General features: G+C 42.1%; 1 protein-coding gene and 1 long non-coding RNA gene across 5 annotated transcripts; one reads left to right on the forward strand and one right to left on the reverse strand.

Annotated features, from left to right (window-relative positions):
• Positions 1–10: 10 nt before the first annotated feature.
• On the reverse strand, positions 11–15,757 carry myh7ba (myosin, heavy chain 7B, cardiac muscle, beta a). Of its 3 annotated transcripts, XM_044348703.1 has the most exons (41): positions 15,191–15,757; positions 14,496–14,599; positions 14,240–14,383; positions 13,364–13,520; positions 13,205–13,232; positions 12,787–12,883; positions 11,976–12,068; positions 11,795–11,858; positions 11,608–11,706; positions 11,421–11,524; positions 11,182–11,320; positions 10,967–11,085; positions 10,429–10,578; positions 10,004–10,174; positions 9,740–9,919; positions 9,508–9,640; positions 9,344–9,417; positions 8,888–8,975; positions 8,689–8,806; positions 8,463–8,586; positions 8,183–8,319; positions 6,207–6,462; positions 5,851–6,093; positions 5,493–5,669; positions 5,180–5,325; positions 4,964–5,054; positions 4,493–4,882; positions 4,248–4,374; positions 4,042–4,160; positions 3,720–3,916; positions 3,445–3,628; positions 3,002–3,167; positions 2,758–2,882; positions 2,519–2,634; positions 2,221–2,413; positions 1,922–2,125; positions 1,521–1,646; positions 1,027–1,197; positions 819–923; positions 636–731; positions 192–510 (listed from the first exon to the last, which is right to left on the reverse strand). In XM_044348703.1, exons 1-41 carry the CDS (start codon positions 15,285–15,287, stop codon positions 355–357), a joined length of 5,808 nt encoding a protein of 1,935 aa, XP_044204638.1. In that variant the 5' UTR covers positions 15,288–15,757; the 3' UTR covers positions 192–354. The 3 variants fall into 3 exon arrangements, with proteins under 3 accessions (XP_044204637.1, XP_044204636.1, XP_044204638.1); XM_044348702.1 differs by lacking the exons at positions 12,787–12,883; positions 13,364–13,520; positions 14,240–14,383; positions 14,496–14,599; positions 15,191–15,757 and adding exons at positions 11–125; positions 12,168–12,188 and having other exon boundaries at positions 376–510; positions 13,205–13,226; XM_044348701.1 differs by lacking the exons at positions 12,787–12,883; positions 13,364–13,520; positions 14,240–14,383; positions 14,496–14,599; positions 15,191–15,757 and adding exons at positions 11–125; positions 12,168–12,191 and having other exon boundaries at positions 376–510; positions 13,205–13,226.
• Positions 15,268–23,511, forward strand: LOC122980572. Of its 2 annotated transcripts, none has more exons than XR_006403057.1 (4): positions 15,268–15,349; positions 18,973–19,120; positions 20,666–20,769; positions 22,810–23,511. It is a non-coding gene; the product is annotated as an uncharacterized LOC122980572 (long non-coding RNA). The 2 variants fall into 2 exon arrangements; XR_006403056.1 differs by having other exon boundaries at positions 22,820–23,511.

Below are 23,511 nucleotides of genomic sequence, written 5' to 3' on the forward strand. Positions count from 1 at the left end.
AACAATCATATTTAAAGGTTCAAAAGTCTTTATTTGGGCGCGTCCACACAGTCGAGCACAGCTGTTGCAGCTGGCTGGCTGTGATATGTTTGGCCACAACGCTCAGCCTCACATCATTCAGCAAGCTGAAATACACAAGACAGGGGTGTTTATTAGCAACCACATACACAGTGTCATAGAGTTACTCATGACCACACTGGAGATCACATGAGACGGCTATGTGAGGTCATCTTCAACAGAGGATTAAATCCAGTCTCTTCTAAGATTAGTTCTTGTTACGAAGCCCACTGGCTTATTTTAACAAATACTTCCAAAGGTCAAACAATTCTGCAGCGTACTGTAATATGACTTGCATCATGAGTTTAGTTTACCAACCTTGCTACCTTGGTCACGCGTGCGGACACGGAGCTTGTTGACCTGTGATTCGGCCATATCAGCCCTCTCCTCTGCGTCATCAAGCTCATGCTGGAGCTTCCTGTACTTGGATATGTTGGTGTTTGCCTGCTCCTCCTACAGAGAGGAAGAAACCAGGAAACTATTTCAGAATTGGAGGAACTTTGTAAAAATGATGATCATTTTTCACTGACAGTACACTAATACTAACTTAAGTACATCATCTCTAATGGTGGACTCACCGCTTCCTCAGCTTGTCTCTTGTAACTCTTCACTTTGGCCTGAAGCTTGTCGATGAGGTCCTGCAGGCGGACCAGGTTCTTCTTGTCCTCCTCAGCCTGCACAAACAGCACAGTGAGCTTTTACCCTACTTTCAATTTATACATCCTGGCATGATCTATGTTCAAACAGCAGTGGTGGTTTACCTGGTAGGAGAGCTCTTTGATTCTCCTCTCATACTTGCGCACTCCCTTCTGATAGTCTTGGCTCTTCTTTTGCTCACATTCCAGTTCATTCTCCAGTTCTTTGACCTACCAGAAAGATCAACATATGACAAACCCATTCTACCCATTACAAGGTTTAGCAGGTAGGACAGTGACAACATAAAAAAAATGAATGTGTCTCAGCTCTCACCCTGGCCTCCAGCTTCTGGACCTGCTTCTTGCCACCCTTGAGGGCAATCTGCTCCGCTTCATCCAGACGCATCTGCAGGTCCTTTATGGTCTGCTCCATGTTCTTCTTCATCCTCTCCAGATGGGCGCAGGTGTCCTGCTCCTTCTTTAGCTCCTCTGCCATCATGGCTGCCTACAAATACAGAAGATCAGTGTTGGGGGGGGCATGAAGTAATCTCCAACTGGACTGAAACCAACAGCAATAACATCAACACGCCTCTGGCAGACTGTGGACTGTATTTATGTAAGCTGATTTATTACAGCAGTGATCTAATTACTGAATAATTATAAACACAATGTAGTCAACCATTCTCTGATCTCTATCACACCCCTGAGGATACATTTTGCGCTGTCTTGTAGTGTGAATATCTTACATTTAGATGTTTTATACCCTTGCATTTTAGATTTAGTTTACTCACAAACTTAATCTGAGCTTCGTAACTGCACATCTCTTACATCAGTGATGGCCTTCTTGGCCTTCTCCTCTGCGTTACGGCACTCCTGCACAGCATCGTCCACCTCACTCGACAGCGTGGACAGATCCATCTCCAGTTTCTTCTTCTGGTTGATCAGCCCTGTGTTCTGGAGCAAAAGAGTCAATTTTAAGACTCCTTTCAAGTCATTTTATCTTGATTTCAATATGGTTTCTTAGTACAAGCTGGGTGGCTGTACCAGAAGGTAATAAACAGGCTAGAAGAACTACATTTTGAAGAATATTTTCAGCTAACAAACACAAAAACTAGCTAGCTTGGAAAACAGCATACCCTCTTCCTGTCTACTGAAAGTAAATGACCGTAAATAAGCTATTTATATATCATAAATGTACTGCAGGTTGGGTTTAAATGTATTTTTCTTACCTGAGAATGCAACAGGTTGACTCTCTCTGTGGACTCCAGCAACTCGTGCTCCGCTAGCTTGCGTGCACGGTCGTTTTGTTCCAGCATGGCCCTGAGCTCCTCCACCTCAGCAGCCAGCAGGTTGTTGCGGCGCTCTGTCACCGCCACCTGCTCCTTCAGCTCCTCGTTCTGGTGAAGAGTCTCATCCAGCTCCAGCTGAATGTCCTGTCAAGTACATGCAAGAGATTTTGATTGTCATGAAACATTAACATAATAATATTGGACAAAAACAGTCCATGTACCGATGAATCTGAGCTCACCTTGATCTGGACCTGAAGGTTTCTCAGGAGTTTCTGAGACTCTGCGGCCTGCCTGTTAGCGTGGCCCAGCTGCACCTCCATCTCATTCAGGTCGCCCTCCATCTTCTTCCTCAGGCGCACTGCCTCGTTGCGAGACTTGGCCTCGGCATCCAAGGTGGCCTGCATAGTCTCCAGTGTTCTCTGGTGGTTACGGCTAGAAGGCGTAAATAGAAACATTAGGAGGATCGAGTGTATGTGGGGTGGTTGATGGGACAGAATCATTGATTTGCTGCAGTAGCATGAAAAGACAAAAACTAACCGAAGGTTGTCAATTTCTTCATCCTTCTCTGCCAGCTTCCTGTCAACTTCAGCCTTGATCTGGTTAAGCTCCAGCTGGATCCTGAGAGTTTTGCTTTCTTCATGCTCCAGAGTGCCCTGAGACAGAAGGACAAACCACTTGAGGCTTGAAGATATACTGTTGGCCACCCCAGTCAGATTTTTTTTTTTTTACACAGACCACAAGAACAGAGAAGTGAGAGAACTCAGCAAACTACTTACTTCAGCTTCCTCCAGTGCAGCCTGAATCTCGCTTTTCTCCAAGTCCAGACCTTTCTTTATCTTCTCCAGCTCATGGATGGTCTTCGCTCCCTGACTGATTTGATCTGACAGGTCAGCAATCTCCTCTGAGGGAGTAAAGATGAACAAGTAGTTTATATTTTGCGTAAAGATCATGAATGCTCTGTCTCAATGCAAATCTCAAACTGTGTATCAATGACGTGAGCTACAATGGCACATACTGTACCTTGGAGGTTCTTATTCTCCCTCTTGATGGTCTCCAGATGATCCAAGGTCTCCTCATAGGAGTTCTTCAGTTTAAAGAGCTCTGTGCTCAGGCCACGAGACTCCCTTTGAGAACTTTCCAGCTCAGACTGGCACTCCTCATACTTCTGTTTCCACTCAGCCAGCACCTGGGAGAGGCAATGAGATGGATTTTCAGCTTTTAGATTTCATCCCTTCTTCACAGGATAAAGCAGAGCTCTAATGGTGCAAACGTCATGAGTTGTACATGGTACTAATACTTGACCCTGCCAAGTCATCAAGTAACAAGACTGATGTACAAATAACTTAATTAGACTATGATTCATCTTCCTAATTAGTGGGTACTTTCCTTGACAATTGTAAAAGCAATCTTCTAGAGTAGTTGTCAGGAAACACATTACTTTTCAAGCTTTTCTTTGTCAGTACCTTGTCAAAATTGCGTTGCTTCTTGTCCAAGGCAGCAGCTGCAGCATTTGCACGCTCCAGGTCGATGACCAGGTCCTCGATCTCTGTCTGGAGCCGGTGCTTGGTCTTCTCCAGAGAGGAGCACTTGGCATTGGAAGCCTCCACTGTCTCCTCAGCCTCCTGCAGACGTGTCACCAGCTTCTTCCTAATAATTAAAGAGGCAAACAAATTTGATGCTCATGCCTTCAAAGGATCATTCTTTACCATCTGATTCTGTAAAAATATATCTCTCTCACTTGGCTTCCTCCAGCTCCTCAGTCCTCTGGATGGCATCAGTTTCATACTTAGTCCTCCACTGCGCCACCTCAGCGTTGGCCTTGGACAGAGCTCTCTGCAGCTCAGCCTTGCCTTCCTGCTCCTCTTCATACTGCTCTCTCAGAAGATCACAGTCATGTCGTGATGACTGCAGCGCATGGGCCAGGGCGGTCTTAGCCTTAAGAGACCAATCATGAAGTTGGAGAGCAGTTTGTTAAACTGGAGGGACTCAGAAGCTCTGCAGAGGTAGCTACCAGTTCTATAAATAACAAATACTGACTGATGTATTGATCAGAAACTGACCTTATTCTCCTCCTCCAGCTGTTTCTTGAGTTCCTCGACATTCTGCCCGAAGGAGTTCTTGGTACGCTGGAGTTGGGAGACCAAGGCTTCCCGCTCTTCAAGCTTCCTGCCCAGCTCGGCTACGAGGGGAGCAGGTATCTATGTTACCTACATGTCTGTGAAATCTGTTTGTAAGATTTATGATCAAATTAATTAATATTTCTTACCGCTCTCAGCCTGAGCACGGGCCCTCTGGGTATTGGTTTCATTGAGTTGCCTCTGAAGCTCGTCTACCTTGGCTTTAGCCTCGTTCATTTGATCTTCATACAGGCGACATGTCTTCTCTGAAGTGGCCTGCAGACCAGAAATGGAAATTGTAGCTTTTTGAGGGAATTCTCTGGACACTGATCTGGTGTGGTCCCATATTATTTTAAATCTCTAAGTGTGTTTGCCCTCTTTTTTGTCTATCTACCTTGCCTTTGGAGAGCTGCTCCACAGTGGAGGCCAGATCATCAGCCTCCATCTTGACCTCGCTCCTCTCTTTCTCCAGTTTCTGCTTGACTCGCTGCAGGCTGTCGATCTGCTCGCTCAGCTCTGCAACGCTGTCAGCGTGCTTCTTCCTCAAGGCTGCTGTTGTGGCCTCGTGGTGCAGCATGGCTTCCTCCAGGTCTCGCCGAAGCTTGAGAAAATCTGACTCTCTCTTCTTGTTAATCTCAATCTGGGTTGATGTGGCCCCACCAGCCTCCTCCAGGCGCTCGCTCAATTCTTCCAGCTCACGAGTCACATCACCACGCTGCTTCTCCACTTTGGCCCTATAAGCCCTGTCGGCCTCCAGCTCCTCCTCCAGCTCCTCTATTCGAGCCTGGAGAAAGCAATGGTCGGTTACTTTATCAAAATTATCTTACATAACTGCTCTATCAGAGGTTAAGAGAATAGTCTTCACCTGTAACTCCTTTATCTTCTTCTGGAGCTGGTTGACCAAGGCTTGCTCATCTTCAATCTTTGAGCTCATCGCATTCATTTCAAAGTCTTTTCTGGTAGTAAAATGATTTTTGTTAATTATTACTTCTTAATAACCTCAAAGGCAAGATGATGTTTTTTTGCTAATATATAATAATATATTATTATATCATATACATATATATATGATCAGTCTTACTTTTTCAGCTTCTCTTCAAGTTGCTGCTTGTCGTTCTCCAGGTCCATAACAGACTCTAAGGAGAGTTTTAGATCTCCCTCCAGCTTACGTCTGACCCGTTCCAGGTCCATACGCAGCTTCTTCTCTTGTTCCAGAGATCCCTCCAGCTAATTCGCAAAAGGAGGGTCCAACTATGTTACACATTACTAGATAGTATATTGTATACATTATGACAATAAAAATAATTTTATTTGATCAATTTGTTACCTATTAGCATGTGGACTAAATGGTATAAAAAGGATGTTTTGCTTTTGTAAGTGATAAATAAACTCACATCATCTACTTGTTGCTCCAGCTTTGCCTTGGCTTTGGTCAGAGTGTTGACTTTGTCTTCCTCTGCCTGCAGGTCATCCAGCGTCTGCTGGTGAGCCTCCTGTAGAGCCTTCTTCTCCTTAGTCAGCTTCAGTATGGTTTCATCCAGAGCTGACATTTCTTCAATCAAGTTCTTCACCTGCAAGCAAGAAGAAGAAACAAAATTTGACACTTAGGAAATAAGGAATCAAAGACACATGCATTTTTCTTTATCCCTCAGACATGTACAGTACAATGCACCGGCTGTGTTGTGGAGCTTTCTGTGGCCTCTTAGCACCCTCTTTAGGTATCTCACTGCTCTCCTATTCCAGTCTCCTCACCTTGTTCTCAGTGGCGTGTTTCTCCTTTTCCACTTTAGCCAGGGTGATCTCCAGATCGTCAATGTCTTTCTTCAGCTCAGTGGATTCGTCCTCCAGCTTGCGTTTTTTGGCGAGAATATTAGCGTTCATCTCCTCCTCATCTTCCAACCTCTCCATGATTTCTTTCACTTTGGCCTCCAGCTGGATCTTAGTTTTAATGAGCTGGTCGCAGCGTTCCTCGGCATCGGCCAGATTGTCCTGCTCCTATGGCAGACAGAAGAGAAAAACAACTAAATAAGAACAAAAAAAACTTGAAATGTGTTATATACTCTTCCAATATGTTCCCTTTTCTAAAAGCTGAATGTGTGAATACTTACTGCCTGCAGCTGTAGAGCGAGGTCATTCTTCTCTTGGATCAGGCTGACCTGCCTCTCCTCCAGCTCTTTGCGCTTGACCTCAGATTTCTCCAGAGCCTCCTTCAGCTGGATCAGCTTCTCCTTCAGAGATGCCAGTTCTTTTTCTGTGGCAGCGCTCTTCAGAAGGGGCTTGATCTTGAAGAAGAGCTTCATCCAGGGCCAGTGCTTGACAGCGTTGAAGGCCCGGATGTTCCACTGGATAATCATCAGAGCTTCCCTGAAAACAGGAAGAAGAATGGAGGGAAGAGTGAATGTTTTCCCTCTAAAATTTTCAGGTTAGAAAACAAACCCGGAGGCACTTCAGCAGTTACCATGGTGTGTTTAACCAATAAATTTTTTTAAAAAAAATTATAAATATATATATATATGTTTGGTCAGCTGTAACACCTGAATATAATGTGTATTATATAATACAATGCATCACAACTAATTAGCAAGCATCCGAGAGGTCTATACAGTTATAATATACATAAATGGTTGAAATAGATAGCTAAAAGTAATAGCATTAAATAAACAGTTCAAATGATTAGCTAAAAGTATCAGATAAAAGGTGAAATAGCTAAAAGTAATGGATAAACAGTTGAAATAGTAGCTAAAAAGTAATGATAGATGGCTGAAACCTATAGCATTTGCCAACTGACCAAACCAACCTTAACACTGATGGTACAATTGTAAAAAAGAAAAAAAAAGAATGCAACAACACTCACTCTGATATAGTTTGTAATGCTAAAACAACATCCAGGTCAAAATCAATTTAAATGAACACATTTGGAACATGACTGGTGGTGGGATTGAAGTACTTGGGCTCATCTGATAGTGTTGTGGGGTTACGCTCGAAAAACAAAGTTGGGAAACACTGACGTAAGCCGTATCAGGCTTTAATACCAATAGAAATAAAGTTCAGAGCACTTATATCAAGGGAAGAAGGTCAGAAAGATTTATCCTGGAGTTCCCCGTTTATTTATTTAGTTACTTCTCCTTGGCGCTTGATTTTTGGCACTAATCCTGCAAGTATCTACTCTCTTGTATCTAATCATACACCCAGGGATGTAATATGAAATCATACACCTAATGCTGCTTTTGATGTTTCATGACTGTGACCAAACAGGGTTACCAGATTGATTTAGTCCCAGGATGACTTCTCACAGTCCTAAATATGGATCCAGAGCAGACTGGTCAAGGACTTCCTGTCAGTGTTCAGAGGGTGAATTTGAGTGAGCAGGAGGTGACTGAATGAGGGTGGGGGAGCTGATTGCATTTTTGACATGACTCCATGCCGGGTGCCTCTCAAAGGTGAGCGTCTGTGTTTATTTAGGAACTAAAGCCCTCTGTCCAACGGCAGGCTTTAATCCTCTGTCACCCGCCACATATCCCATCAATGCACTCACTTACAAGTACAGGCGCCGCGGACAAAAGGGGCCAGGGGCCATCGGGCATCCAGGGAGGGGGCTGGGGGTTGTATTTTTAGGGAGGGCCTGAGCAGCTGCCACTTGACACATGTCGCCACCTGGCTCTGAGGACACCGTCAGCATTGTTTAATTTAGAGAGAGCGGATGGAGAGAATGACCAGAGACCTGCGAGTGGGGTGTGTGTGTGTGTGTGAGAGGGATGGGGCCCTTATTAACAGTAGGGCCACACACATGCCTGGTAACCATACAAGGGCAAGCACACGCCTCACACACGCCGATAACACTGCCCTTGCATGCCACACATAGCAGAGCGAGGGAGTGAATACTAAGGTATAGTGTATCACAAGCTGAAAGGCTCGCGGCTGATCATGTTGCTATTGAACCTGTTCAAAGAAGCAACTGGTGTTGGAGGTCTTTTTTTTTTTGTACTCATGTCTTCACCTTCTTGTGAGGTATAAAGCAAAAAGGCTTTCATGCGCCTGAGAACATGTTTTATATTCATTCAGGTTCATGAAAAAAGTCTTTTACCTCCTTTCCATCATCTTCTGCAGCTCCATCCTCATGATCTTGCCTCGAGCGACTGCCTGCAGCAGCGTCAGGATTTTGGCCAAACGCTCGTCTCTCAGCTCCTCGAGTTGACCCAGCAGGCCTGCCTTAAAGAACACCTACATGAAGCCAAAAGTCAAGAAAGAAACAAAGATTAAATCAGGGGTTGACAGCACTTAAAATAAAATCAAAACACATAACCTAAAATAGATTGGGTGTAATGTAGATAGCTCTATGTTACACACAAGCTGCTGCCTCATACCTTTGTGTGTCCAAATCTATACTGGTTGTGGTCGATATCCAAGGAGCCCAGCAGCTTTTCTGCAGCTTTCCTGCTATCCACAAACTTATCATCTGGGATGGCGTGTGGGTTCAGGATGCGGTAGCTGCACAAATGTATAAAAGATTTTTAGGACTGATCACAGTGTCACTTGAAGTCCTATATTCAAAAAGTGATCAGAGTGATCTGTGTGTCTGGTTTGTCTTACCGTTGTTTGAACTCAGCATAGAGCATGCGGTTGGGAAAGCCCTTTCTGCAGATCCTGATGCCTTCCAGAACACCGTTGCAGCGTAGCTGGTGCAGCACCAGAAACGAATCAATGACCCCTGCACAGAACAGGTTCAAACATGAGTCTAGTCCCCATGGTTTAGCACCTGATGATATGTGATGATTGTGCTGAGTGTTACCTGGAGTCTTGGTTTCATTAGGGATGATGCAGCGAACAAAGTGGGGCTGGGTGCAGCGGAGGTTGGTCATCAGCTTGTTCAGATTTTCCTGGAAGAAAGATCAAACATTGCAAATTGTGTTTAATGAGTCAATGAAAAAAACTTTATTGTGTGTGTGTTTTTTTTTTTTTTTTTTTACAAAAATAACTAGAGAACCTCCACACAACACATTTCATCTCACAGGATTTTGTGTTCCTCACAAGTGTCGCTGATGTAAATGAGAGAGGAGCCAGCACAGACTTAAAGTGATGTTCATGTGATCATTGCCCTAAACATCACTGCAAGTCTTAACTGCCTCCGTCCCAGCTGTCCAGTGATGCCCACATTTTCACACCACAAAAAACACTGACAGTTATTTAGAATAAGACTGGATTCATCTGGTTAAATAGTAGACCCTTTTACTGGTGTCAGTCTCACCTTGTGAAGCTGAGACACAGTCTGGAAAGAGGCTGCCTTCTTCCTCTTCTCCTTGACGCCAGGCTTGGACTCGACTGAGTGATAATAAGCAGAGTGATTCATTTGACCACATTAAGGCATCTGTTATATGCTTTAATCTTCTGTCAGAATCCTGTTGACTGTACCTGAGTCTGAGCCGATGTAATTTTCATACAGAGAGGCGAGCAGCTTGTTGGCAGACTTCTGGAAACAGGCCACCACCGTCTCATTCAGCGGGTCTTTGTTTTTGTCTAACCAGCCAAGAATATTGTATGGCACCTGTGAAACACAGCCGTGGGAGCCAAATTATTAGATGTGCTTAAAACAGTGAATGCGGTGAATTCTTCATTAAAGAATTAATTGTGAGAATGCTCTTACCACTCCAGCATAGTGCACCAGCTCAAAATGGGCCTCGAACTTGCGCTTCTTGTCTGGTCGTGGCTTTTGGAAGTTAGGCGACTTGCCAATGTGATTATCATACAGCTTGGCTTTAAAGCTGCTGTCTGTGGCCTTTGGGAACATGCACTCCTCTTCAAGGATGGACATGATGCCCAGCGGCTGCAGGGATGACAACATGTGAGTATAATATGTCTAGAAAAGCTGATTAAACTTTGCCTAACATGACTAAAATGATTTGTTCACCTTTTCAATGAGATCAATGCAAGCTTGAAGGTCCAGCCCGAAGTCGATGAAGGTCCAGTCGATGCCCTCTCTCTTGTACTCCTCCTGCTCCAGGATGAACATGTGGTGGTTGAAAAACTGTTGCAGTTTCTCATTTGTGAAGTTGATGCACAGCTGCTCGAAGCTGTTGAGCTGCGATGAAAGAGGAACAGGTGTTTAGAAGTGAACAGCATGAAAAACATGAGGATATGTCACACAGATTCATCTTGCAATAATTCATCTTGATGAGAAAAATGAAACACAAAACAGAGCACCTGCTGATATTCAAACAAAATATTCCCATGCAAGCAGAAAACCAGTTTGATCTTCATATTTTTTTTTTTAAAAAAAGACAACTTTAACATCCATAATAATATGAAAAATAATTGCATTATGGATCTACTTACCTCAAAGATCTCAAAGCCAGCGATGTCCAGGACTCCTATGAAGTACTGGCGGGGCAGAGAGGTGTACAGGGTCTTGTTGATGCGTCCCACGAGCCATTTGAACATGCGGTCATACGTGGCTTTGGCCAGAGCGCCGACGGCATAGTTAACCTACAGCGTCAATGCACAAATGCACACCCACACACACAGGAGGAATACAGCTGTCATTCACACAGGAAAGCCCTGTTGCTTAGATACCAGATTCTAGTGTGTGTGGAGAGTGTATTGATTGACTGAGAAACTGTCCTTCATAAACGCACTAATCATCCTGGAGAATGAAATGAACCTGAACACGTACTACCTTGTAAAGTATCTTTTATGTGTCAGATCTGCTTTTATCTATACGATCTATTGATTGTTCAGTTATAAGTCCTCTCTCCCCTGATTGGCTATGATAAACATTACAGAAAATTCTAAGAAAAATACCGATTCATTGTCATTCCAATTTTAAAAATAATGAAAAAAAACACAGAAAGCAAACACTGATGTATCTCCTCACCTGTTCAACATTCTGTCCTTTCACCACATACTCGTTCCCCACCTTCACCCTTGGGTGGAGGAGGCCCTTGATGAGGTCAGCTGAACTGACTCCCATCAGGTACGAGGCCTTGTCTGCACCTGGTCACCAAACAGGACAAAACGAGTCAATCACAAGCTTGTTTTAAAATTTTTAGTGGTTGGTTTTGTGTCAGATCTTATGTGACTGGTTCTTACTTTCAGTGCCGGCGGCTTCCGCCTGCTCCTCGCGCTGCTTTTGCTTGAATTTCATGTTGCCAAAGTGCATAATGGCTCCAACTATTTTGTAACAGCCATACTTCTCATCAGGCAGAAAGCCGAGGATGTCCATGGCATGCTGCAGAAAGACAGAGACGAAGAGATCTCACGACTTGATTTACTGGATGTGTTGTACTAAAATGCAGCTGAATTTCTCTCCCTTAGATAAAAGCTCTTACATCAGTGGCCATCAGCTCCTGTCCATCATCCATGTTCTCCACAGTGGTCACCCCCTGGGAGCAGAAGTGGTAGTCATACGGGTTAGACGACACCAGCAGCATGTCTGGAACAAAGAGTTTACACACAGTCATGTCACAGTCCTGCACTCGTAGGTAAAACATATTTAAAGCTGCCACAGTGACAAACCTAACAGCTCTGGTTTCTTCTGCGACATGATCTGGTAGTAGATGTGGTAGCTCCTCTCACCGGGCTGCTGAAATATCACTCTGGATTTTTCCAGAAGATCTGAAGAGCAGAGAGAGGAGTTCATACTACACATGAAGCAAGAAAAATATGTAGTGTTAAAAATACTGCGTTCACAACATTAACTCACATCTATCAATATCAGCCGAGGCCAGTTTTCCAGTAGGTCCAAAGTGGATCCTGATGAACTTTCCCTGTGGGAAAAATATTTATGAAATGCTCAGTAAATCAACCGACTAATATCCAGAATATCAAGCTCATTTGAATGTATATAAAATATAAAAGACACAAGGTATATTCCTGTTACTCACAAAACGGGATGAGTTGTCATTCCTCAGCGTTTTGGCATTACCAAACGCCTCCATGGCGGGGTTCGCCTCAATGATCTGATCCTCCAGAGTCCCCTAGGAGTGACAATTATCAGTAAATGTAAAGATCATTTTTCAATCATTTTTTACAATTTACAGTTTATGTTAAAGTGATGTTCCACAACTCTAACTCACCCCTGTTTTAGTTGCAGGACCCTGCTGCAAAAGAAGAAGGCGAGAAGCCTGTGAGTGCGATATCATGTCAAGAATGGCTGAATAATGCTTTCACAATCAAAGGGGAACATCATGACCAACTGGAAAATTAGAAACTGGTTGTTAAAACTGTGGTAAAAAAAAGAAAACAATGGCCACTTTGTTTTATATGATGAAGTGTGGTGAACGCAGGGGAGAAAAGGGGAGGAAAAAATGAGCATCAAACAACATAGAAAAGTCAAAAATCAAAGGGAAAGATAATGGAAAATTTGGAGCCAAAAAAAAAAAAAAAAAAGAAATGACATGGAAAGGGGAAAAGAAAAATGATTCAAAAATCAATAAGAAAGCATTGTGAAGTGGCTGGAAGTGGCTACACAACACATGAGGGTAAAGACTCAGACATGAATGTAATAAGTTCTCACATTCACCATTTCAACAGTGAGAAAAAATGTATGGAAACATATGGTTTAAAGGGAATACACTGAAGGACTCCTGGGACCAAAAAAAAAAAAAAAATGAAGAAAATAAAAATAAAATACAGCAAAAAAGCTTGAAAAAGGGAGGTGGGGAACAAAAATACGGGTTGCCATGTCGGCCTTACTCCTTTCTTAGCAGATGTTTCCCCAAGAGCTGCCACAATGGCAAAATACTGAATGACACGTTTCGTGTTGACAGTTTTGCCAGCACCGGATTCTCCGCTATAGGAGTGTGAAAAATAACAAAGTGTAGATACAACAGGTAGAAAGTAGTCACAAAACTATTTAAAAAGGTAGTGTAAGTCAAAATCATTACACTGCATGAGAGAAAGAAAAAGAAAAAAGTGAGAAACAGCCAGAAAAAAAGAAAAGCCAAAATCTTTAGCGGAAAAGAAAAAATCTTTAAAATCGACTGTGTGTGAAAAATCTACTCTACATATTATATCAGTGCTCATATAATTACAAGCTGTCTAATGTTTCTTCTCTAATGTGTGACTTGCAATAAGACAAAATCTAAATTCATTTGAAGCAGTTGATACTTACGTGATGAGCATGGACTGGTTCTCCCGATCTGATGAAGAGAAAATAACACAAGGCTTAACTCTTGTAACTCAGACCTGACAGGTGTGTGTGTGTGTTTATATTTGGTATATGTATCTGCATGCTGGTTTCATATTGTTTTGTGTATGTGTGACCACTCACTGCGCAGCATGTCATTGTAGGCATTGTCTGCGATGGAGTAGATGTGCGGCGGCGCCTCAGTGCGGCGTTTGCCTTTGTAGGCAGCGACCACAGGGGCTGTGTAGACGGGAAGCCACTTGTATGGGTTCACCGTCACACAGAAGAGCCCGGAGTAGGTCTGAGGTAACAGGAAGACAACAAACATGATTAACCCTCATCCTCCCAACATATTTAAAATACAAGGACTACCAACTGGGGCTCCTGGGGACCCCAAGACTGTACTGTAAGAAACAACCATCATAGCAAAATGTGAACTGATTACTTCTCAAAACATTATTAGTTATGTCATTAATGTCATCTTTAAAAACAAAACAAAACATCTTATTATTATTTTAGGAAAGTTCCAGTTAATTTGCATATTGTGTAAAATGAAAATTAATACTTCTCTTTAATACAAATTGAAGCTTTTATCCCAAGTACAATCTTTCCACAAAGCCTTCAAAATGGCTGACAGACTTCTTTTGACTGGACCCCAATGCATTGATATTTTTTAAAAAAAAACACTAATTTAAAGAAACCGAAAACAATGATATGAAGTCATTAAACAAACTGATTGACAAAGTCATGAAAAATTGGAAAAATAGAATAAAGCAACTGTGAGATATGACAAATAGTAAACCTCTGTGGTCTGCGGGGACCCCAGTCAGTAAGATTAAGGTCAACTCACTATGATAACAAACTTGACAATTTCTGCTATAATCCCCAAATGAGAGCTACTGATAAATTAACATAACTTAAAATCACACAGTTAAACTCGGTATTTTAATGCGGGGATTATCATGTCCTTTGGAAACATGTGTGAGTGGAAACACCATCAGTCCATAAAAAGATACTCACATAGATCATCCAGGCAGAGTAGCGTCGGCGCAGGTTGTAAAGAACAGAGGCCTCGTTGAGGTGTGTCAGCATGGCCATGTCTTCGATCATGTCATACTTAGGAGGATTCATCTGCTGGACGTCATCCTCCTTCACTTGTAGAGTCTGATGGACACAGGCGGACATGAGAAAGGCATCATGGGATTGTGTTGTACATGTAAAACTCCTGAGGTCTATATTTTAGGTTTTCTTTCTGTAAGGAGGGATGATCTCTTACCCTCCCATCTTTTGTCTCAACAATGACTTTGTCACCTCTGTGCTCCTTGATCTCAATCTCAATGTAAGCCTCTTTGTCATCTGGGATCCAGGCTCGCTTCTTACCTAACAGCACAGCAGAGAAGTGATCACTGAGTGGAAGGGTGTTGGACAAAAGCAAAACTCTCCACAACACATATAATATGATAGAAGCTAATAAAAATACAGACAATCATCACAAAATTAAAATATTACAGAAGTCAGCCTGTGTGGCAAAAATACTCATCTCAGCAAGTCTGTTATTGTATTTATTGAATCAAAAACATTTATTTATATAACTTTTCAAAAACGAGTTAATAAAATAGTAACAACTGTTTAACATTTAACCAAAACAAAAGAGAAATCCAACAGTTGATTAATATTAATTTATTTGTTTCTAGCATTGCATTGGAACAAAAAAGATACATTTCGAGTGTTTTCCGAGTTTCAATACTAATTGTTTCTTGAATATCTGAAACAAATATAACCGCACAGACAGAATTACAGTATCTCTCACCATCGGCCGAATTTATACATCATTTAACGACAGTTAACAATTTAAAATTAAGTCCAAAACTGAATTAAATTCTAATATGAACATATTTCATGTGATTTGCCCTATAAGGTTGCGTTTCTTTGAAGTGCCCTTATTAGGTGATTAAATGATATCAGGCCTACCGTCAATAGAGACGGTGTGCGTCGTCAGCAGCTCCAGGTCAGATTTGCGTAAAAACGATGCAGCCTCCCCGAACTCCCGCATGTCAAAGCGCGACATGGTGGCAACTCCTCGCCGGCCCAAAAACCGGACACAGGCAGACAAGTTGTGGAACTCCTTTGGTAAGAAAAACACAATTTTTTTGTTAGGATCAGTAGTTCTTAAAAAAAGCTAAAGCTGTTTTTGTTACTTCAGTCTTCCATTATTGAATGATGGATGAGATCAGCTGCAGTCAAAAAAAAAAAAAAAACAATACGTGGCCATGAAAACACTGTGCGTAAAGAGCGCAAATCCTCTATCACCAAAATGAAAACTACAAAAACACAGCAGCATATGGAGAGAAAGAGGACAGAGGAAGATGAGCGCCCTTCTCACACGTGTCAGCGAAGGTAAACGGTATAACTCTACTGTGATGAAAGTAGGACTCTATAAGACGCTTTAAAGAGGAGCCAACCCGCGCGTAAAAACACGTAATGATCAACCTACCAAACAGAGGCAAAAAGTTCTCCACTGACCTCAGGACGACCACAACGAAATAACAGCTTGGCGAGATGTTCCCTCCTTTATACTGTGTTCCTCAAGGTCACGGTCAGTGCACATTTGTCCCTCATTAGCATATGCCACCTCCTCCGACGCCTATTGGTGCTGAGCGCCTGTCTCAATTGACACAAAAGGAAAGCTACGTTTTTGTCATTGCGCTAAACCCAAGCCGGCTATTTTTGTATCCCAGTTATTTTATGCACTGTACACACTGCGAGGGAGTGGGAGAGAGTTGCATTAGGAGCATCCCTGTAGGGGGGAATTTTTTCACTCCATAGATTTTGAAGGGCGATGCATCATTGCCTCTATTAACACAGTAACTTGTGTCCACACCTAGAAACAAAAACTGGAAATTTGACAGAATATTCTTAGAAAACTATTAAATGATATACGCAGAACATGTAAAAGAAAAGTTACAGCCAGTAGGCATATGTATATACATGGAATGTATTTATTGCTCTTATCCTCTCTCAAACTCCTGATGAACACAAATCCACTAATCCCACTTTAGGTGACTCCGATGCTCATGAACTCATGTTGGCCTCCAAGTAATTGCCCTGCTGCTTTTGTGTTGTTAAGAGCCAACAGGGATGTTTGCTATTGTGTATGGCCACAGAGGATGCAACCTTAGAAGAGATTATTTCAGGAGCTGTGTGGCATTAAACATGCTACTATAAATATACTACATTATATTAATAGAGAGAAACATGGCGCACGGCTCCTACCACACAATAAAGTGCTTCACATGAATTCAAAACCGATAAATATGAGCGTCGATTCATCCCAAAGATGAGATGAGAGATTGTAAATTTAACTTTTGTTTTTTCAGATTTTCTCTAGAAAGCCACGAACGGCAATATCTCAGGCTTTAGCGCTTTGGGCCTCGGATGAAAATGCGAAGTAGCTATATCTCGGAAACCATCTGCTGATAGTGCAGTGCGTTATATTTTCATACGTAGCTGCTGTAATTTTGTGTAACCAGTAATTCTGGCATAAGCAGTGCGCCTCTCACACTCTGGCTCCACCAGATCTGACCTTCAGAGCAAGGGGAGAGGTTGGTGCCTGGTATGAGAGCAGGGTGACAGTGCAGCACGGGGGGAGGGAAAGGGGACCACAGTTTCTCAGAATAGACAAAGCCAGAGTCCAGCATTCCTGATAGGGAGATTGACTGTTAACTGTTGGCTGCATTGAATTTTGCAAAAGCAACACAGAAAAGTCAAAGACATTCGTCTACTCCCGACGCAGACGCTGTCACTTTTACAAACCCTAAGAGGTGAGAGGTCTACTTGTAATATCACAGAACGTGTTTGCTCCCTTATCTTTCAACCTACACACACACGCACACAAACACAAACACAAGAAAACAAACTCCTACATGGATGTCTTGACTTGAGAGGCAGCCATCTTTGTTGATGCCGCTATCTGTTGCCGTGGCAGACTGAGAGGTGTTGCCGTGATGGCTCAAACTTTCTTGGGCATCAGTTAGATAGAACGGGCCTGAGCTATTCTGGGACTCTGAAGGGGCTCTTCAGAGAGGCAGAGGCTGGTTTATGTACTATGTCACTCGCTGCACCATTTGAAAAGCTGGTATGCTGATAACACATGAGGAGGAGATGAATCCCAAAGTCCCCAGAGCTGCTGGCTTTAAATAAGTCCACATACTTCGGCACGTAAACACACACACATACAAACACATAGTGAAGTGCATGCACTGTTAGTGTCGTCCCCCAGCACATCTCTCTGCACTGCTATACTGCAGCCCACTGCAACAGCTGACTTCTCAGAGCAACAGCTCTCCTTACATCCCCAGTGTTCTTCAAAATCATTTGGACCCTAATGTGGCCAGACCCATTAATGCTCATGTTTTGATTATTGGACATTTGTGAAGCTTTGAATTACCTTCCCGTATAAAATGACTCTACTGGAGTCCAACTGCGGGCCTCAACTCCGAAATGCTGGTTGAGTCCTCAGTTCATTCTGGGGATTGGCCGGCCGTCAGGTTGATGATGTGCAAGCGAGGAGCCGACATTTTGGGCATCAGGGCTTGATCTAGGGGTCGGTCACAGTTGTTTTAGATCATCATGCACTGAATGCCACCAGGCTTAGGCAGCGAGATGTAGAGAATGGATTGGGAATTATGACTGCAGTCATTCTCATCAGGGTTGAATCGTACTCGACACAGTCCATCTTCATCTCCATGCACAGGTGGAACTGTTCATCAGCAGCAGCAATGCCAAAAGAGGTATACAAAATGTAAAATGAACTGCTGCTGCTTTTACATTCAAAATCTATTGCTATAATTATTAGCTATGAAAACATGAAGCAATCAACACAACATAATAATCAGTATCTATGTCTGCATTCTTTTAACTTGTTTTAAATTGTTTAATCTTAATTTAAAGCACTTTTAGATTAATTTATTGTATAAAATATACTATATAAATAAAGTTTATAAGTATTATAACATTTAAAAATCTATAATCGAAAATGTGCACGTGTGGTAATAATTCAAAATCCGGTAGCAGCCACTTTTTCTATAACCACTAATCTATCTGTACAATCTGTGCACATTTTTACAGTACAAACATCTTTAAAAGACAGAAAAAAGATGTTTTTATTATCTTGTTGCTCTATTTTATTTCCTGCTTTTCTTTTTCTCCTTCCATAAATCAGCTGATAGTTACTGTGCTGAAAAATGCTGTATAAATAAAGTTTGACTGCTCGAGGGAACAAATATTAGGATCCCTGTTTTGCACTATGCCAGTAACCATATAAAGATCGGTGAAGCAGTGTTTCATTTTGGATCAAAGCATTCATCGCTGGTGGATATTTCTGTAATCGCCTCGTGCCTTCCCCACAATACCTTGCAGCAACTGTGCGGGCTCAGGTCTTAGCCATCGGTTCATCAGAGTGGAGACGAGCAGACGCGTGGCACAAACACACTCTAAAGCCCCCAATTACTCTTCCACACCCGCTCCACCCCCCTGACATCAACTCATACACAGGCAACAATAACACACAGCAGAGTTAATCAGTCTTTTAGCGAGCCATTTGAGGGTTTGAATCCTTTGCTATTAGCCTCTGGCTCCAGACAATACCCTGTCTCTCATTGTGCTAAGTTGTGGTCTGGGTCAGTGGGCCCGGCCTGCTCGGCCAGCCCTTCCCTCAGTATGCATGGCAGCCCTCAGCTGTCTTTCTATTTCAGGAGCATGGAGGCATACCTCGACCCAGCTGGGGCATCAGAGACAATGGGCATGCTGCCTTATCCAAACACAGGCCCGCAGACAATCTGACGCACTCCAGGATCCCAGTGAGAGCCCCGCTGCAGCCCCCTCCTGCCCAGTAAAGCAGAAGTAAAGGGTTAACAAGGCTGTGCAGACACTTAGACACATCACTCAGGAGCTGGAAGGCTTCCTTTAAACACCCCATGATGAGCAATCCACTGCAAGGAGAGATTAATCTGTTGTGTGATGTGTAATGATAGACAGGAAGGTGGCAGTAAGTAAACACAGCTACAGTCAGCCGATCCTCTTCTTGACACTGGTGTTTCTGATGTGAAGTGTTTGCTGTGGATCTTCGTGGACACACCAAGTTGACGTAAATCATCAAAAATCTTAATTCATTTTTGAAAACTAAACAATTTACTTGGCACTGCTGAATGTTTCCTATATGATGATTTGAAAAATAAGATGATTATGGTGAATGTATCCATGTACAATCACATCACTGATGTCACACACTTTCACACCACTTTTCCTTGTTTTCGTTGTGAATTTGTCACGGCTACACAGAGCAGTTCAGTTCACACAATGATTTTCCTCCATGTTTTTCAGGTCTTGTATTTAGGTTCCAATGAAATCACTGGTTCTTAACAGCGGGCCATGACTTCAGTCACTCTGCTTGACTTTAAATAGACTTGGAAGGGAAACCTGTCTAGCTGCTTGGAAAGACCTTCACTTAGTGACCTACAGCATCTCACTGTCAGGGTGGACATAGCTTCACCTAATTTACTGTCGGTCCCGTTGGGGGTCTGTTAGAGACGTTCAGGGATGCAAGTGGCCCTGCTCGGCCTCTGACCATAATTGCTGTTTAGACAGAGCTGCTGTCACAATGAGAGGCATTTCACTGAGACGCGTGGCGGCTCTTTCACAGTTTACACAGGCTCCAAGCCCTCGTATATTTCCTGTATACGCACATGCATTCACGCATACACCAAAGTGCATGCATACACACAAACACCATCACCACCTCCGCCAGCACCTCAGCGACGGAAGACCACGTCACCTGTCTCCCGTGGCAACTGCTCAAAATTACGGAGAAAGAGGTGGCCGACTGGCAGCGTGGGTGTTGCACCATCAAATTGTGAGTTCATTTGGTTCCCTTGGTTGCCAGGCAGAGTCCAAGCAAACTGACACAGACCACTCAGGGGAAACATCAGCTGAAGCAGAGAGATCGACTCTGTGAGCAAACACACAGGAGCGAAGACCTGAACCGTGCTGGTGGCTCAGTTCTCAAGCTGCTCTGTGCACAAAATTTGAAGATACTGCTTTCTAATAAATCGTACTTTTATGGGCTTTTAAAGTTGAAGTAATGGCCTTAATGACAGTTAATGAAACATATATCAAGGATATATAGATCAATAATAAGCCATTACTGGTTTTCTTTATTGCTTAAGCACATTTTCTGAATCATTATTGCAGTTCACTTACTCCATCAATTTATCCTGTTCAGCACTTTAACTCATTCAAATCATTCAGCTCATGTGTTAAAAGTAAATAAATTCATCAAGCGGTGCATCATTATCACCAAAATGACATAAATGAAGACATCCAAATGTTTCAGAAACTGTCACTGAAATCCACTGGCATTTTTTTCTCTGTATTTATTTTCTCATTTAGGCTTACAAACATTGAACCAGTAGTGAAGTCATAAGTCCTCTCCAGCCAGTTGGATCAAAACTCAGAGCAAATTTACAGTGTCAACATAAAGTCGACATTCACAGGTTTGTATCTCTGTTCACAAAATACAGAAGACAAATCAAATACAACAAGTTCATGAAAATTAGTAACAAGGTGTGTTGTATTGATCCAGTCTGGCAACAGTGATTTATCTACCTCACTCCTCCCCTACATGTCCTCCCTCTGTGTCCACCTCTCCCTCTACTTTCACATCGTCCCTTCTGCATGACAGGCCTGTTGTCCCTCTCTGAGATCTGTCTGCTTATATTCAGTAACTGTGCTATCATAAAACTTAGTTTCACCCCTACAGTGGTTACGTAAGATTGGCCTGTCATGAATTCTTTACCAGATGACTAAAATGTAATGAAACATTCATGTTTGAAATTTTAAATATTGAGCATGATGAGCATGTTGATGAACACATATAAGAGTAATACAGTTCAATATGAAAGCAGTGTAATCCATTTTGAAGATTAACTCAATGTAAATACAATTACACATCTGAACTCGTTATGAAAGTAACAACTAATGCTTATAACCTACTACAAGGAGAAGATTAACTATGAGAATTACACACATTGTTTTGGGGATAATGATTTCCATTTCATTCATCACAGATGAGAAAAAAACTGTAGAGAGTTACTTATTTTTAATATGTCATAAAATCTGCAGTTGTCATGTTAATAAATTGTTGAACAAACGATGCAGTTCTGCAGCTATTTTCCTGAAGGTAAGAGCCAAAAAGATAGAAGAATAAGAAAGTGATGCTGGAAGAGGATAAACATTACATTATAGAAGTTTTCTTTATCTGGGAACCCCAAACTGTTCTTCTGAATAGCTTATTAATCATCTGTAACGCATTAATAAACTAATTACTAACCATGAATAAAGCTTTTATGCAACTTACTACTTATAAACCTTTATGACTTTTTAATAGTTTGTTTCAGATATTAATGACATCTCACTTAAATGTCAGTATGAATTACAAGAATCTGAATATCTTCATATTGAATCTATAGATTAAGAAAGTTCGAGACTGCTGGTCAATTATCAAGTTGCTTTGTCATCTCAGTTTATTCATAGTTTGAAGGTCTGGCAAAAACATTTAAAGACAAACTACAGATCTCTCAGAACAAGATGGTCAGGGTCATGTTGGGTTTGAACCCTTAAGGATTGGGAGGTTACCCTTGAAGAGTCGAGCCGTACAACTACATCTCAGTGTGGTATCTACAACATCTTATCCCCCGAGTATCTTAAATACCTCCTCTGCAGGGTTGGGGAACCTCATTCCCTCTAGTGTTACTGATTTGTGCTTTTGGAGGTTTAACAACAACATGATTTCTTGTTTCTTTAAATGTTGGGGAAGGAATTGGATTAAGTTACCACCACACTTTAAAAACAAGGTCCAATTATGGTTTATGGGAAATTCATAACTTATCATCTAAGTTATAATGTGTTTATAATTTTTTATAATTCATGTTTTGGAAGTTCGACTTGATGTTATATGTATTTATTGTGTTGGTTAGTTAATAGTATGATGTCACCTTGTCATTTGGACTCCACTGGAAATAAGTCTTAAACTTTATTCTGTCATCTGAGACATTTTAATTATGTGTGATTTATTATAATGTCCTACTTGTCATAATATAAAGTAAAATAAAAAAAATTGTCAAGTGCACATGGATGTGGGGGGTCTAAAAAAATGAAAATATTTGGGAATCCTGGTTTATGGTGCCAACAGCTGACATTATGAAGGCATTCCAGCCAAGAGCCGTCCCATCTTTTTCTCTTTTTGCTTTCAACAAGCCAATAAAGGAGAAAAATAAAAGAAAAAAACAACAAAAGAAAAAAAACATTCTGTAAAAATATCACACAATCACAGAAATCTAATCTAAAGGTGGTCTCTCATCTGAGTGACAGCTCAGATTTACCTCACTGGCTTCCCCTGATGCCTCTGTTACTGTATCCTAACAAAAATAACAAACATAAAGTTCCTTTTGGTCCGTGTATGTATTTTGGAGGGATAATTTACACTTCACACATTTCAACAGCTGGTATGTCAGTGATTTGTTGATTGGCTCTAGTTTTTTTCAGCCAGCAGAGGGCATCAGCCTGCGCCCCATCTAGCTTCCTCCCCAGGCCTCTGAGAGATCCTGCCAACATTTAACAGCTAGTCGGAGCTATGTGGGGCCCCGGGATGTTGAACAGTGAGAAGTTGGAGCAGGAGCAGGTGAAGAGAGTCCTGAGGGAAAGCCCTGTGCTTCTGCTTCACTCTCCAAGACGTAACAGAAGGATCAGTTTGGCATTCAGAGAAGTGCTACTTCCCGGCAGCAGGCCAGACACTCGGACAGCTGGCACCGTGTGTGTCTCAGTCCTGCTCTTCTCTTCTCACACTGCATTTAGCGCACAATACAGCAGTGTTAGCAATCTGTTGTCATCTCTTAATTGGCAGTATCCGAATAGTGTGAACATCAGAGGTTGGAGTCTTAGGAGTCTTCTTACCTGTGTGCATACAGCCAAAAGAGAGATGAAAGAAAGCTGAATCTGAAAAAAGCAAATATTTCCAACCGAGAGAGTGTAACAGGACCCTGTTTCTATGTATCAGTTCAAACAGGGCCGAAAAATGTGAAGCTAAATTTGCCCTTTTGGTTGAAAGTACTGTGATCCTGACCAATGCTACCCTCTACTGCCACAAAGCATCAATCACATGTCCCCACTTTCTCTGAGATGCACATATTACATTTTCTCCTTTGTGATTAAACTAATTGTGACTAGTCTCAAATTCA

Source organism: Thunnus albacares, chromosome 4 (genome assembly GCF_914725855.1).
Source record: "Thunnus albacares chromosome 4, fThuAlb1.1, whole genome shotgun sequence".
NCBI classification, from domain to species: Eukaryota; Metazoa; Chordata; class Actinopteri; order Scombriformes; family Scombridae; genus Thunnus; species Thunnus albacares.